General features: G+C 40.2%; 7 protein-coding genes across 7 annotated transcripts; 2 read left to right on the top strand and 5 right to left on the bottom strand.

The window, feature by feature from the left end:
* Positions 1 to 169: 169 nt before the first annotated feature.
* On the top strand, positions 170 to 2156 carry SS1G_06893 (hypothetical protein; the record flags this gene model as incomplete). The annotated part of the gene is made up of 3 exons (XM_001592602.1): positions 170 to 440; positions 486 to 2004; positions 2057 to 2156. The coding sequence occupies 3 exons, from the start codon at positions 170 to 172 to the stop codon at positions 2154 to 2156; spliced, it is 1890 nt and encodes a 629-aa protein (XP_001592652.1).
* A 2055-nt stretch (positions 2157 to 4211) lies between these two features.
* SS1G_06894 (predicted protein) lies at positions 4212 to 5916 on the bottom strand (the record flags this gene model as incomplete). Its single annotated transcript, XM_001592603.1, has 6 exons — positions 4212 to 4303; positions 4428 to 4609; positions 4745 to 5369; positions 5489 to 5581; positions 5686 to 5766; positions 5853 to 5916. The coding sequence occupies 6 exons, from the start codon at positions 5914 to 5916 to the stop codon at positions 4212 to 4214; spliced, it is 1137 nt and encodes a 378-aa protein (XP_001592653.1).
* A 694-nt stretch (positions 5917 to 6610) lies between these two features.
* Positions 6611 to 6922, top strand: SS1G_06895 (predicted protein; the record flags this gene model as incomplete). Its single annotated transcript, XM_001592604.1, has 2 exons — positions 6611 to 6831; positions 6862 to 6922. The coding sequence occupies 2 exons, from the start codon at positions 6611 to 6613 to the stop codon at positions 6920 to 6922; spliced, it is 282 nt and encodes a 93-aa protein (XP_001592654.1).
* Positions 6923 to 7467: 545 nt separating this feature from the next.
* Positions 7468 to 8286, bottom strand: SS1G_06896 (predicted protein; the record flags this gene model as incomplete). Its single annotated transcript, XM_001592605.1, has 1 exon — positions 7468 to 8286. The coding sequence occupies one exon, from the start codon at positions 8284 to 8286 to the stop codon at positions 7468 to 7470; it is 819 nt and encodes a 272-aa protein (XP_001592655.1).
* A 1126-nt stretch (positions 8287 to 9412) lies between these two features.
* On the bottom strand, positions 9413 to 10045 carry SS1G_06897 (predicted protein; the record flags this gene model as incomplete). The annotated part of the gene is made up of 1 exon (XM_001592606.1): positions 9413 to 10045. One exon carries the CDS (start codon positions 10043 to 10045, stop codon positions 9413 to 9415), a length of 633 nt encoding a protein of 210 aa, XP_001592656.1.
* Positions 10046 to 11221: 1176 nt separating this feature from the next.
* On the bottom strand, positions 11222 to 12515 carry SS1G_06898 (predicted protein; the record flags this gene model as incomplete). The annotated part of the gene is made up of 4 exons (XM_001592607.1): positions 11222 to 11274; positions 11361 to 11413; positions 11539 to 11952; positions 12157 to 12515. 4 exons carry the CDS (start codon positions 12513 to 12515, stop codon positions 11222 to 11224), a joined length of 879 nt encoding a protein of 292 aa, XP_001592657.1.
* A 1008-nt stretch (positions 12516 to 13523) lies between these two features.
* SS1G_06899 (predicted protein) lies at positions 13524 to 14450 on the bottom strand (the record flags this gene model as incomplete). Its single annotated transcript, XM_001592608.1, has 2 exons — positions 13524 to 13615; positions 13913 to 14450. The coding sequence occupies 2 exons, from the start codon at positions 14448 to 14450 to the stop codon at positions 13524 to 13526; spliced, it is 630 nt and encodes a 209-aa protein (XP_001592658.1).
* Between the last annotated feature and the right edge of the window lie 665 nt (positions 14451 to 15115).

The raw sequence follows: 15115 nt of genomic DNA on the forward strand, positions 1-15115 counted from the left end.
TAATGACATCTGATTGGCCCGAGGTTCCAGCTTTATTGCATTGCCGAGATGAGAAGCTTTGAAGAATTTCCCGGAACTTTGATGCATTTCTGAGTCAAGAGGCAAATCAAATCGTTGTACTTTTAACAAAGCATTCAACTATTGATATGAGGTGACAGTAATTATTATCATGTCTTCTTCAAGGGCTGTCAAGGCATGTCTGCAGCGTAACGTCGCTCGACAAAATATTTCCAGGATTGCGATTCAATGTCCGCGAATTCTTCAACAGTCTTCTACACATCCCACATTACGACCCCGCATTGCCTCATCACTAATCGCTGGTCAGAGACGTGTCTTTTCTCTTACAGTCCCCCGTCGGTTGGCAGACGTCAATAATGATTTCGATCCAAAGTCGGTGGAGAGGGAATCCGATCAGGTCGATGTATGTATAGTTGGAGGAGGTAAGAATATTATCACATGCCAATGAATTTTACTAACATTATCAGGTCCTGCTGGTTTAAGTGCTGCAATTCGATTGAAGCAACTTGCAAATGAAGCAGGTAATGAAGATTTTCGAGTAATACTTTTGGAGAAGGCTGGTGAAATTGGCGCACATATACTTTCTGGGGCTGTCATTGAACCTACGGCTATCAACGAATTGTTTCCGGATTGGCTCGCAGAGGACAATGAGAATAAATTCGAAAATGTTACTCCAGTGTCGGGCGACAAGATGCGATTCCTTACAAAGGGCAGTTCAATTCCAATACCCGCGCCACCGCAGATGAACAATCATGGCAATTACATCGTCAGTCTTAATCAATTCACAAAATGGCTTGGGGACAGAGCAGAGGAAGTTGGTGTTGAGGTGTATCCTGGATTCGCAGGCGCAGAAGTGTTATATGCGACGGATGGATCTGTCAAAGGTGTCGCCACCAATGATTTGGGTATTTCAAGAAGTGGCAAACCTAAAGATAGTTTTGAAAGAGGAATGGAATTTCACGCAAGAATAACCCTGTTCGCGGAAGGTTGTCATGGAAGTCTTACGAAGCAAGTCATCAAGAAATTCGATCTTCGTAGAGATAGTCAACCACAAACTTATGGTCTTGGTATAAAAGAGGTATGGGAAATCCAACCGGAAAAGTTCAAGAAGGGCCAAGTTGTTCACTCTTTGGGCTATCCTCTCCCGGCAGACACTTATGGTGGTGGTTGGATGTATCATTTCGGCGAAAATCTAGTCAGTATCGGACTTGTAGTTGGTCTTGATTATCCAAATCCTTGGCTGTCGCCATATCAAGAGTTTCAAAAGATGAAGCATCATCCTCTTTACAAGGACGTTTTGGAGGGCGGCAAATGTATTTCTTATGGAGCTCGAGCTCTCAACGAAGGAGGATTTCAGTCGATACCGAAGTGCGCATTCCCTGGTGGGGCTTTAATTGGTGATACTGCAGGATTCCTCAACGTTCCAAAGATTAAGGGTACTCACACAGCCATGAAATCGGGAATGCTCGCTGCGGAAGCAACATGGACCGCATTGGAGAAGAATGATGAGAGCTCAGTTTTCCTATATGATTATGAAGATTCGTTACGGAAATCATACATCTGGAAAGAATTGAAGGAGGTCCGAAATATGCGACCATCATTCCATTCACCATTAAAGCTATACGGTGGTATTATGTACTCTGGATTCGAAGCTTTCATTCTCAAGGGTAAAGTCCCTTGGACATTGAAACATAAAACCACCGATGCTGCAGCCACCAAACTTGCCGATCAATGTACAAAGATTGAATACGAGAAACCTGATGGAAAGATCTCGTTTGATATTTTGACAAGTGTTAGTCGTACAGGTACAAATCACGAGGAAGATCAACCAGTTCATTTGCAGGTCAAGGATTGGGATAAGCATGCGGAAATGGAGTATCCAAAATACAAAGGCATTGAAAATAGATTTTGCCCAGCGGGTGTGTATGAATATGTTGAGGATTCAACAAAGGATATTGGAGTAAGGTTTCAAATTAATGCTCAAAAGTAAGTGGTTCTCTTCCTTGATAGGTCAACATTATACTAATTATGCCATCAGCTGCATTCATTGTAAGACGTGTGATATCAAGGTTCCGGATCAGGATATCAATTGGAGTGTACCCGAAGGTTCAGGCGGACCAAAATATTATATGACTTAGATATCATAGCGTTTGCGAATTTGTATACATATTTACAATATATAAAAAAATGGTTTTGACATGATGCCGAGTTTGGCTGGGTGATTCCATTGCGAAATGATAGTGTCTATTTTACTGTGTAGGATCTCTGATCTAGACTCCTAGTTATAAGAAAGACTAGTATAAATATATGCTATTATCCCATCCCCCTCCCAAAATTCCATGGACATGGAATATTGAAGAACAGACACAGACATGTTACGAGGTTTGCCGTCTAGATCACGTGGAAGTGCTCTAGGCTCTCGAGGTGGTTTATAACTAGGCGTCAAGCAGGGACTTAAAGTAATGACAATAATGCAATTCGTAACTAATAGTAGAGTATACTAAATGATTGATCTTGAGCACGAAGCTCTATACAAAGGAAATCCATCTTGATTATATAGACCTTCATGCCTATGGCTAGTCAGGACCGCGCAGCGGTCCATAACGTGACTTAATCACGTTACCTTGGTTTAGTCATGTGACGCGGCGTAGAAGATAGCCGTCGTAACAAGACACTGGAAAAAGAGTGTTGGATTCGATTGGATTGGGTGTCACGAATCACAATTATCCTAGGATCAGAATCGTCCCAGGATTAGTGTCCTGAGGCCTTCTAAGGATCACGTGATGGATAGACTGGATAGCCTAGTCTATCCAGTCTAGGGGATAGCCCAGGTAGACCAGTCTATCCAGGCTATCCAATAACATTCAGAAGTATATAGTTAAGATAGTTTCATAGTCTAAGAGCTTCGTGCTCAACTTAGTTATCAATTAGTTTACCTACATTCTACTTGATCTAGTAACGACTTCACTTCCAAGTGAAGACCAGTGATAAAGCCTTAACCCACAACTACCAACCAGACAAAACCTTAGGCAGCCGCTGCCTCCAGTATAGTATCGTTACATTGGGTTGGGTTGAATCAATCAATAGTTCAAAATTCCTTGATGTAAAGTTTTCTATGGGTCCAGTTATTATTATTATTATTATTATTATTATTATTATTATTATTATTATTATTATTATTATTATTATTATTATAATATATATATATATTTTTTTTCTTTTTTTTTTCCTTTTTCACCTCATGAATCCTATCAATTACATTAATCAATGGAATTTCAAGAAACGGGTTCAGTTCATGAAAAAGTATTACTCTGTTTCATTGTTTCATTGTTTCATTTCCTATCTGTTACGACGGGCTATACAACTATCATTATATGACCAAGACACATGATCACAAGTGATCAGTAATGATCATTAAGGATCATTAAGGATCATTAGGGATTATGATATAAATGATTATTAATGATTATAAAGAATCATCAATAATTATAAAAGTATAAAGGTTTATATAATCAAGATAGATTTTCTTTATATAAAGCTTCATACTCAAAATCAATCATTTAATATACTTTACTATTAATTACAAATTGTATATCATTATTATCATTATTTTAAATCCTTGCTTGACATTTAGTTATAAACTACCTTGAGAGCCTAGAGCACTTCCACATGATCTAGACGGCAAACCTCGTAACACTATCTTGGAATTTTACATATTATTCTGGATTTATTATCCTTCAATGATCATGCAGTTTGTGACCTTATATTGACCTTATATTGTATTGCCATATTCTAACAATTTGTTTCTGTTGGGTTTCTTGAGACTAGAAAGAGTATCAGATTGAATTGATTGATTCTCTAGCTAAGCAGTTAAGCTGCGAGCATATATTCAAAAAAATGAAGGAATAGGTTGGGTATTCAGCCTTCGGAATTAAAGTGCTTTGAAATCAAAATATTGAAAGCAAACAAACAGTATACCAAAAAGGAAAGAATGAATTAAAAGTTGAGTTTTGTTTGCTCCTTATATGCATATGTACTATATATGCATATGCTGCCAAGATCCCAGGAGGTCAACAGTTTCTTCTCTGCCTTCTTTGTTTCTCATTATAGCATCTTGTTCCACCTCCCAGCCTGTATAACTTTGTATTCAAATATTCTCAAACTTTTGCACGCCATGTCTAATATGTCTATATCTAAATCATGCCTGCCCTCACCACCAACCCTCTATTAAACCCATCTAAGTCTGCCCATCCATCTCCACCGACTCCAAGCTTCATCAACCAATCTGTAAATGTAGAATAAGCATCTATCATTTCATCCGCACATTGAACAAGCAGACTCTCCACCGCCAATTCACCCATCCACATCCATCTCTTCAAACACAGCATTATCACGCTCCCCATCCGCACCTAGACCCAAAAACGTAAGACTACTATCGCATTCTTCGATCTGATACCCCGCGTTGGAAAATGGATCATATGGTAATTTATTAGTCGAGCTAGGGGACATATCTTCCTCGGGAACTTGAGCAGAAATAGCGGTATTGCTATTGCTATTGCTATCTTGATGCTTGTTATCTTCCGCGACGAAACTAGAAGCAGATGTATTGTTAATATCTTCCCCTGAGATGGCATTTTTGCTATTTGGGATCTTGTCGTTGATTTCTGGGATGGGTGTGTATGGTGATTTATAGACGGTGCTGAGAGGGGTGTATGGTGATACGTACGTGTTGTTGGAAAGAGTACCGTTTTCAATAAGTGTATCATTCATCTCATCACTTGGAGTTGACTCGCTCGATCCTTTCGAATCTGTCGAATCCTGCGATGTTTCCAAACTGCTCATACCCTTGGTCTTGTCCGTATTCTCGTTCATGACAAACTCTCCAGTACCCTCCATACTAGTTTCAAGGTTCTTATTAGCGACTTCACCTCCAATTCTTCTTTCGCTCCGACGAACGAACTCATGGCTGGTATTCGATTTCAATTTCAAACGTCGAATTCTTCTTTCCCCACCAGAACTGTTTTCCCCGGTAGGATTTTGCTTCGCATGAGGACTAGTTCCCATGGCTAGGGTCCCATTTTCACTTCCAACCCCAATATCACCTCTATCTTCATTAGCGGCGACCTCACTTCCCTCTGGTTCGCCACTCTCCACAGCAGTATCTTCAACTGCATCATCAACCTTTCTCTCAGGTCTTCTCACGAATCCATATGTAGTTCCCCGCGAATCTCTTCTTGGTCTCATAGCCTCATCTGCTTGTTTCTGCTGCTTACTACCCCAGCCCTGAGGACGGCGCTTGGGAAGGTAGTAGGTACTGATAAGGGTGAATGTGCTGTTGTTTTCTCTGACTACTGGTGGATTAGTGGGAATCTTAGGGTTTGGGAGGGTCCAAGAAGGGGTGAAAGGGAGCAAGGAGAAATGGTGCCATGTTCTTTCGGGGTATTGAAGTAAAAAGTGGGGAGATGCGTACCTCTACTCCAAAGGAAGTACCTGATAACTTGTCTTTCATCATATCTAATGGAATCTTGGAATTGTGGAAGAGGTGTCGGATCTGTATTATTCACTGTAATTTGCGCATTAGTTTTGGTTTCCAGGTTGGGTTGTTGTTATCCAGATATTGGAACAGCGCGACAATATTAGGATGAGTGGATAGATAGATGGACATACAAATAGCATTGTGAACCCTAATAACCTCTTTGATGATTTCGATATCTTCGGGCTTGAGAGATGAATGATTGTTATTTGCTTCTACTTTTATGTTAGTTGAATGGCTCTTTTGAAACAAGATGATTGAGATGGAAGACCGCAGTGCGAGTTGAAGAATGTAAACGTACTGGATTTTATTGCGCGCCATTGTGAATCGTTGTAACGAACGATCGGAGCGAGAATTCGTGCCATGGTTAGTTTTTGGCAGAGAAATTGAAATCTGCTGTTGGAAATTCAGATTATTGTTAGAAAGTTTGAGGTTATGATGAGAAGGTTGAAGTTGTTTTTATGGAAAGACGAATGAAGTTTTTGGGAGAACGAAGTTCTTGTGAAGAATCGGGTCTCGAGATTGGTTCTTCTCTCTTGACTCTCTTAAGAACTTTTGAGGAGGAAGTGATAAAAAATAAAAAGGTGAAGATGTTAACGATGATTGATCTCTCAGTATAAATGCCGCGACTTTCTCTAGCTCGCTTAAATTGAAGAAAACTGTACTATCTGTGTCAAAACCTGCTGTGTCAGTATTTCAGTATGTTCTTGTAAATCGTATGGTTGGTTTCTCCGTATTTGAATCTGATCCATACTTAGCTCGCTGTTTTTGATCATTTTTCTTATATCTATCTTGAGTGATGTCGTTCATCTAGTTTAGTGTTCCCACCAACACAGTTTAAGCTTTTTCAAACGTTCAAATACTGGCGCTAAGGAAATAGGACATGTGGATAGAGTTTGGGCTTATACTCTATGCAGCAGGAGTGTGGAGAATAAGCTTCTCTGTTGCTCTTCCACCTTGCCAATTATGGAAGTACTAGTTATTCAAAGGCTTGTCGCAAACTTGAGGCTCAAGACTTGGTTCTGAATGCAATTTTCCTCAGGTGCCGGCCGTGAAAACATGCCTCACAGTCATCTTCCCCTATTTTCCCCGACGACTATATTGTGGAAATTATATCTCATCTCTCACTCCTCTTCACTATCTATTGCTTTAATTGTCATCTATGTGCCTTTACCATCTATAAGAGTTATTTTCAATGTTTTATCTTTGGGTTTTCTAGGGTCTTTTCAAGAGAAAAGCCTGTGCCATTGGTCTGGAGACGGTGCTGCAGCTAGCTTCAAGTAAGTGGGATATAAGCTCAACTAAACTAGCTTCGAAGAATTTCTATTTGAACTGCTTATGTCACTAAGTGCTGATTCGGAAGTAGTTTAGCAGTATTTCTATCCAGACTGAGAAAGAATTGGGGAAAAAAAGGGTAGATAATCCTCTACTCAATACCAGACAGAAAAATTGACCATTACTGCTCACATATTCACAATTATTGACTCTCACGAAAGATTTTACTATAATAATTTTTTTTGGTTCTAATAATTAAGAAACATCTAATCCATCTCACCATCGTGCCGGGAAAAAAAGTGAAAATCATCATATCCCAAATGCTCAAGGAAATACATCGCATCTCAAAATGGATATCTATGCAGCATCATCATAAAATAGTTGACGTAAAAATGACATGTGAAAACTTAAGAAAAATAATGAACTCCCTTCCGTCTTGTTGCCAACGCCTCCGAGTTTATTCATCGGACCAGAAAATCCTCAAATCCATCCCTCATGCAGAAGGTTTAAAATCTGTCTTTCCCACTCGACCATTTCCCCAGACAGAAATCTCTCCGCCCCGCCCAGTTACAACATACTTAGGCCAATCGAACAGCCTGGGCCTGACGATGAAGATCTTGATTCGGTGAAAATTGAGGGTATTATAGTGGGGCTTGAGGTGACCCAAAGAGTAGCTCCAAATAATCTGTTTGTGCGCGATCACTGTTGGCCCAAGCATCTTCGAGATCTGGATTCTCTGTCTTAAAGTCAAAATAAGGATGTTCAGGACCTCGATCCATTTGGTTTCCAACCTGATCTTGCACTCCGGTGCTCAAACTTGGATGGGGTTGTCTTGCGTTAACTCTCTCTAGAGGTGCACCGAAGTCTTGATGGTGCTCCACTGATAGATAGTTATTGTTTTCTGGAAGCAAGCGGTGATTAATTCGTCGACGGTTATTCAACCATTGACGGTGGAGGCCGTTGGCCTGATGAGAACTTTGAAGTGTGATGGAGGGATGAGAAGACATGCTGGAACGATCATGATTTCTAGAGACTGGGGATGGTGGTGCGGTGGATGAATCATTACCACCGACATCTTCGCTATCAAGATCTTCATTCAAGTCATTATGTAGAGCAGGGCCACGAAGCGTTGTGGCCTGTGATGACCGACTGCTGATAGTTCGACGATTGGTAGTGGTAGTGGTCGAGGTAGATGTAGAGGTAGATGTAGGGCTTTCTTCTGTGGCTCGAAAGGCAAAGTTGGAAGTACGATGGGTTGATTTTCGGGTGGTACACGTAAAATTTTCCTCGGATGTGCGCTCCCCAGAGGAAGTAGCTTCATCAAGCAGAACAGGGTTCTGTTTGGCAAAACTTTCAGAAGAAGTCTCTTCGTCCTCATGTTTGTTAAAGTCGTCAATAGCTTGGCGTTTACGCTCAGCACGAGCTTTGAAGTTCCCACGAATACAATTGAGTAAAGACATAGTGATAAGTGCTCGTTGGTGTAGCTGGAAAGAGTTGAAAACACAGCGAATGGAGGACTGGGCTGAGATAGTACTAAAGCTTCTGATAAAAGCTTCTTGGTGTGATCGAAGTATCGCTGTCAATGCCTTGATGAAAGTGTAAGAAAGATTATTGGAGGGGAGGTGGCTAGCTATTAAGTACCCGACGATAGAAGTAGATAAAGTACGATTCTCCTATACAGCCGGTGCTAATAAGATCTTACATGAACCGTGAACAACCTCAACACGCATTCCTACCGCCAGCGCTAATTTGTAAACGTCAAATATCATTGATACGGTATGTATACGCATGATTCATAAACGTCATAAACCTGCGCCATCATAAATGTCACATGTAATTATGTATACAGAGGTTTCGTACCGTACCTCCATGAAACCTGTTTACGCAAATTAGTCACTACAAGTCAAGCATCTAGGGTTTGTATTCATTAGGTCCTGCGGCCTTGATATATGTATCTTAAATCCGTATCATGGTTACCTAATTTTAGCATACGAAACTATTTCCTACTAATCTATCTCATTATTGTGATATTGAAGTCCTGTTCTATTTGCTGTTAATAGAATGGGTCGGGCAGATTGATTATTTTTGATATTTGGAAGTTCAATATACGTCATATGATGATTGATATGATGTGAGAAATTTTGAAAACTTAAGTCTACCTTGATAAAAGATTATGTGCTTGGTATGTTGTGTATATATTAGATGCTCTTGATAAAATTAGAGGCTTTTTCGGGGTTTGGTGGTTGAAACTAACTATAAATAGCATTTTATTCGAGAGGGAATGGGAAAACAACTTCCAGTCGTTGGTTAATTTTATGATTTGGGATAATATAGTATGGAAAGGGGAGTATCAAGGTTCTAATCTCTTATGCTTGAAAACCTGTCTCAAGTTATCCCAAAGTTTATTATTTTGTTGGTTAGTCACAATTGTGTCAAGGAAAGGCATATAATGGATACATCATGAATGTTTGCTCTCCTATTTTACATCTATTTGCGTGTCTATTAGCGGATTCTGAACACTGAAATAAACGCAAGCGATTGATCAATCTTTCCTCAACTCCTAATGGCCACAAGACAATTCAACGACTAAAGCATCTGCCAGTCACAATCCACCCATACTCGTAGATCGAATTCAAGTACCAGCTCCACTTCTTCTCGACACATCGGACATGTGCTGTTCATCTCCAACCAATTAGTGATGCAGTATCGACCAAAAACATGTCCACATTCGGGCAACTTGGCTGTTCTATGATCGTTGAATTTATTTTCATTAGCCGCATCAAACGACTCCATACAGATACTACATTTATCCAACTTCAAAGCTCCAGCATCAACCGATTGAAGCATATTCTCGATGGCTTTAGCTCGATACTTATGGCTGCAGAATATTTCAACAAACAACATTGTCTCCTTTCCATCCCGAGTAACCAGAGTTACATCTCGCAATTCTCCAAGGAGGATAGGATTGAAATAGAGTTTGCCAACGGATAATCTTGGAGCGCCATCACTTGCGATATCGATAGCTGCGAGGACAATATTTTCGAATTCCGGGTGTTCGGGTGACATGCTCCCGCCGGGCGATATGATGTTGAGTGTTATGCCATGTGACTTGATAGCGATCAACAGGTTTGGGGCATTGGCAGTTCTTGCGCTCCCGGGGCGGTTGAAATTGTACCTTGGTGGGGGAGCAAGGAACGTATGGAATGTTTCTGCAGGCATGGTTTCTGATGAGATTTAGATGACAGGAAAGTGATTTTGTGGTGTGTTTGAAAATCGGATACTCGTTGGAGTTTTGTGCACTTTTTGATGATAGTATTTGGAGATTTAATAAATGGATAGGAAAATGGTTTTTGAGGGTGGAGTTTGAGATGTATTTAAAGGGGTGCCTTGTACGCTATCGCATTCATTATCTTATCAATGTTGTGTTTATTCAAATTAAAATTTGCTCAAGTACAGCCTTATAGTAGTTTTAAAAAGTGAAACAGTAAAAAAACAGTATGGTAAAATTGAGTGAATGGTGTTAATAAGTGAATAACTATGAAAATTGGGCCTAGATTAGTGATTGGATGAGGTTAGAGAGTGTACAGTAGATAGGAGATGATACAGAACAATACTTGCAGAATATTATAAGCATTTTTGATATTACATGGGTGTGATGAAAGGAACAAAAGTGAGAACTAGTACTTTTTAGTAATTTTAAGTAAAAAGGTCTGGAGATTTTTGTGTTATTCATCCTGATTTTATAGAAAGTACTATATTCAAGTAATGAATTCATAGTATCTATTTAAGCAATTTAAGCTTATTTATTTCATATACACAGGCTCATAGTTGTACAATAGCATAAGAGCATTTCCTGTTAGTGAAAAGGCCTGTTTGACTTTTTTTTTTTCAAAAAATTATATATTTGTACCAACGCTTTTCCTGAAGACACACACCCGACTCAGTGATTTAACATTAGCTGAGTAGAAATACCCTTCTAGTTCGCTGGGCATCCATCAATTAAATTGAACATGCGACCGAAATCCCCGAATAAAAGCAGAAAAACTAAGAACCATCATTGATAGACCCTATTGAGCTTCGGTATAGCTAGCTATTACCATCTGCCAATCACCGCTGTGTGTCAATCTCCACTGTCGCTAGCCGAGCCAATCAAGAGCCGATTAGAAAACCGATGTTTTCATTTTTGTCTGCGAGATGCCACAAAGCCCGCTCAACCCTAGATAATGATGCGGAAATTTGAGATTTTGTTTCGAAGAATAGTGGATTGGAATTGGCCCAGTCGCCAACAAGACTGTATTGCACGAGGCTGCGGACCACGATTTCAAGAATTTATTCGTTACACCACCCCGTCACTCGCTTCAAGCACTCGGTCACCACCTATCTGAAGTTTCATCGTCAGAAGAAATCCTCTATGGAAGATCCAACATGTTCCGGCACATTGGACAGGTCTGGTGGTTAGTCAACCACTTCATAATACAGCATCTGCCAAAGACATGTAGGCAATCTGGCATAGCACAGGCGTCATGAGTGTTACCGGGATGTGGATTGTAGTATATTCTACATAACAATTTGCGCACATGTGCCTTTCTGTGATATTAGTTAGAGCCTCTAAGGGTACAGTATATGTCCCTTCACAAATAGGGCAGACATCCGAATCATTCACATTTCCGGGAACAAGAAGTTCTTTGATCCGTTCGAGTCTTAGATCATACGAGTGCTGATTTCGTCTTCTAGATATCTCCATTTCGCCTGCAATCCGCAGTTGCAACGACGGTCTGATTATGTTTGTATCGCTTGCCTCATCAGCTGCATTTGCCGCAGCTTCCCTAACTTCTACCGATGGTAGCTGTCTGATGTTGTTTGCACCAGAGGTTTGGTTTGTTTCTGCATTTTCATCGATTTCCACAGCCTCTAATTTTGTTCTTGCGGATATTTCCGTTGGTTCACGAAAAAACTGAAGTAACTCTTGATGTCTTTCCATTGCTGCGACTCGGAAGTTTGTTCTTTGCGGTAAGGTACGATCTATTGTAGGAAGCGAGAAGTTTGCTTGAGGGCCATCTATCATGGAGCCAGTTATTTTCGGAAATGCGAGAGTTTGAGATGAATTGAATGATACGCCATTGAACCTAGCTTGTCTATCAGTGGCATTACCTCGACTTATCTACATAGACCCATATGGCAAAAATGGGTGTAGGGCTTCGTCCGTCTGCGTGACCGCTCCTTGGTATGATTGCGTGCTCTCTCGTGGAATAATTCCATCTATTGCTACAGGAGAAGTGGTTAATGCAGCATAGGATTGATGAGATGCGTGTGGCGCACGAAGTTCCGACCCTCCCTGTTGATTTTTCCGAATAGCGGAAAAAATCTGAAATTGGATGCTCTGTTTATGCAGTCCTTTATTTTGCTGAAGACTTCTAGGTATCATATTTGATGATGGATTTTGAGCAGATGGACTGTGTGCGACGTTGAACCGGTGCGACGAAAAGTCCAGACCAGGTTTATGTATCGTACTAGAACCATGAGCCCCGTCACATAGCATATTTCCTTTTTCTTTTTCACGAAACTCTCTTTGGTGACAGCCACACTTGATGTCGGACCAGAACTGGCGGCTGAATTGCTCTCGTAGCTTGATGGGGGCTCCTTGGGTATCGAGCTCCGACCGAGTTTCAATAGATCTTTGATACCTCATGTTCATTAATCGACGAACGCTATAGTTTGGATTTTCAAGGCGATCCCTGTTCAAGTCATCTTGAGAAAGTCGATATTCCTCGTTCTCTATGTATTTTTTTTTTTTCATTTTCTTGCCAAGAAAGAGAGCATAAACGCTCTCCGATATATTTTGACATCGTGATGAATTTAGACTTTATGTATTGCCGAGGGGTTGATATTATACGAGCTTGGATATAATTGAAGTTATGCTGTGTTTCGTCGGATGACTCCAAATTTACGTGGCCTTGGTAAAATATTCTTTTGGCCTGTGATTGGAATGTCGACGAAGTTGTAAATGGATCTTGAGTTACATGAAGATTTCCTGAATTGAATGTCTTTGTATCCTTTAAGTTTCATTATAGTGTCATTAATATTGGTATTTGGTCGCAAATGTCGTTGTGAGTTCGGGGTGGGTGCGGCGTTGCCGGGGTGATGAGATGAAATGTGTGATGTATGAAGTTAAAAATTAAGCGACGACTACACTCAATTTCATATTATGTTTCCAAAACTAATCCTTGAATATTTTCATGAAATCATTTTAATCGAGAAAATCAAAAATTTAATTTATGACAACTTCATCAAATTATACCTTAAGTGATAAAGCAATTCTAAACCTTATATCAACTTTTAAGCAGTTATTAGCGTGGATGTGAATGAAATGTGCTAAAGGTCACTTCCATTTCAAAAAATCAAAAGCTCCACAAGGTTCAAGTCTGGTCATTCAAAATTCATCCTAAAACTGTATTGGGAAAGATCATGAAGACTCCAAAAATGTACCAGGAAAGACCATCGGAAGATAACTAGTTCATTGGCTCTATAGATAACACACACATTTAATTTAGTTCATGAACCAAACTAAAGACTCACAAGAAGTATCATTCTTCTCTCATTTCTACCTATAATCCTCTCTTGTAATGTGGAGTGATGGATATGAATTCTTCACTACTTCTGGTCTCGACTTCCAGCTATTTAGGACAATTGTTCACTTTCATCTTATTAGGTAGTTCAATTGAAGGATTTCTGATAAAATTGTTGTTCTCTGCTCCTGTATTCTTTCTCCAAGATCATTGCATCGCTCAGCTATTCAATTCTGTTTGTGAGAAATAATTCACAAGTCCCACCAAAATGCCAGCTTTCACCACTCCAGATACAAAATATCGCCCTACTCCGTGAACTAGCAGTATCCCCAACGATTATTCCCAAATAAAATTCACCTCCATTATCGACGCACACCAGCCATTAGTTCCCTTAGCCCCTTAAAAGTATTTGAAGCGCGAAAAGAAGAAAGGTCGATCTTGGCGCGGCACATTGGACAAGTGTTCTTTCCCGCTTTCTTCAGCCACTTGCCAATACATTCCCTCCCGAAAACATGCTTACAGTCGGGCAACATGCAAGCTTCATGGTTTGTACGACTCTTACCATCCCCTGTTGCTGCCTCAAATGTTTCGTTGCAGATGGGACATGGTTCCAATTCTGCTTGTGTCTCATCAACTGGTGCTGGAATCAAAAGGTTGTCGATAGCCTGATCTCTTGTTCCAAGCTTGATTGCTGGATTCCTGACATGGATCAAATATCTCATGAAAACATTTGAGAATCCAGCTACCTGCTCCCTAAAATCTGCCGCCCTAAGCACCCTGCTGTTGCTCCTACCACGATGCTCAATCAAAATGCGTTCATAGAGCCTAAAAGCCCCAAAAATGTGCTGCCTGTCCATTACATTCCGCGAAAAATAATCCGAAACCTCTTGGTGAAGGCGCTCACTAAGCTCAGCGTCTTGGAGCTCGTTATCGGTAAGATCATCTGAAATGTCCCCGTCGTAAACACTCTCATTAAGCTCAAGAGATTCAGAATCCCCTTGATATTCTGTATGATACGGACCTGCAGGGCCCGACGCGCTATTTTCCTCAGATGGCATAACTCTCACGTTTGGATGTTTTGATATTCGGAATTCGAAGGTAAATTGTAATTTCTTTGTGTTGCTTTATATGTGCTATGTCTTGCATTTGATGATTTGAAAATTGAATTATTTAATTGAGGATAGAGGATGATCGATGTGGTGATTGAGGTTTTTATAGAGGAGGCTATTAAAAAATTGGAATAGGCAGATGCAAGCACCCAGGCGTATGGTATAATACCACCAAAGTACGGCAGCAATAACTTGGGATATCAAGATTGTCTCTCAATGCAGCATAGCCTACGTTAATTCCAAGGGCTTGTTGTGTTTGAGGTGCAGAGGATGCCAAGGAGTCATATCGGTCGCCACTAGTCTCACTAATAGTAGTGAATATTTGAAAGTGGGTTATGTACTAGGAACTGAATGTCTATTTACATGTGGTATAGGTGATTTCGTGGTGCTCGCTCTTCTCTTGCGATGTCCCACTTGAGCCATCTAGGGACCGACGGTACCATTTTTTTTATCGAAGGGCGCTACCCTCTTTGTAAATAAAACTTCTAATCAACTATCTGGGGGATAGAATTTATATAAAAATAAAGTCCTTAAAAGGATTTAGTTCAACACACTAAACCTTTTTAAGAACTTTCCTAAAAAATATCGGATACATTTTATTAACTAAAAGTCTT

This window comes from Sclerotinia sclerotiorum, genomic scaffold (genome assembly GCF_000146945.2).
Source record: "Sclerotinia sclerotiorum 1980 UF-70 scaffold_8 genomic scaffold, whole genome shotgun sequence".
In the NCBI taxonomy this organism is placed as follows: domain Eukaryota; kingdom Fungi; phylum Ascomycota; class Leotiomycetes; order Helotiales; family Sclerotiniaceae; genus Sclerotinia; species Sclerotinia sclerotiorum.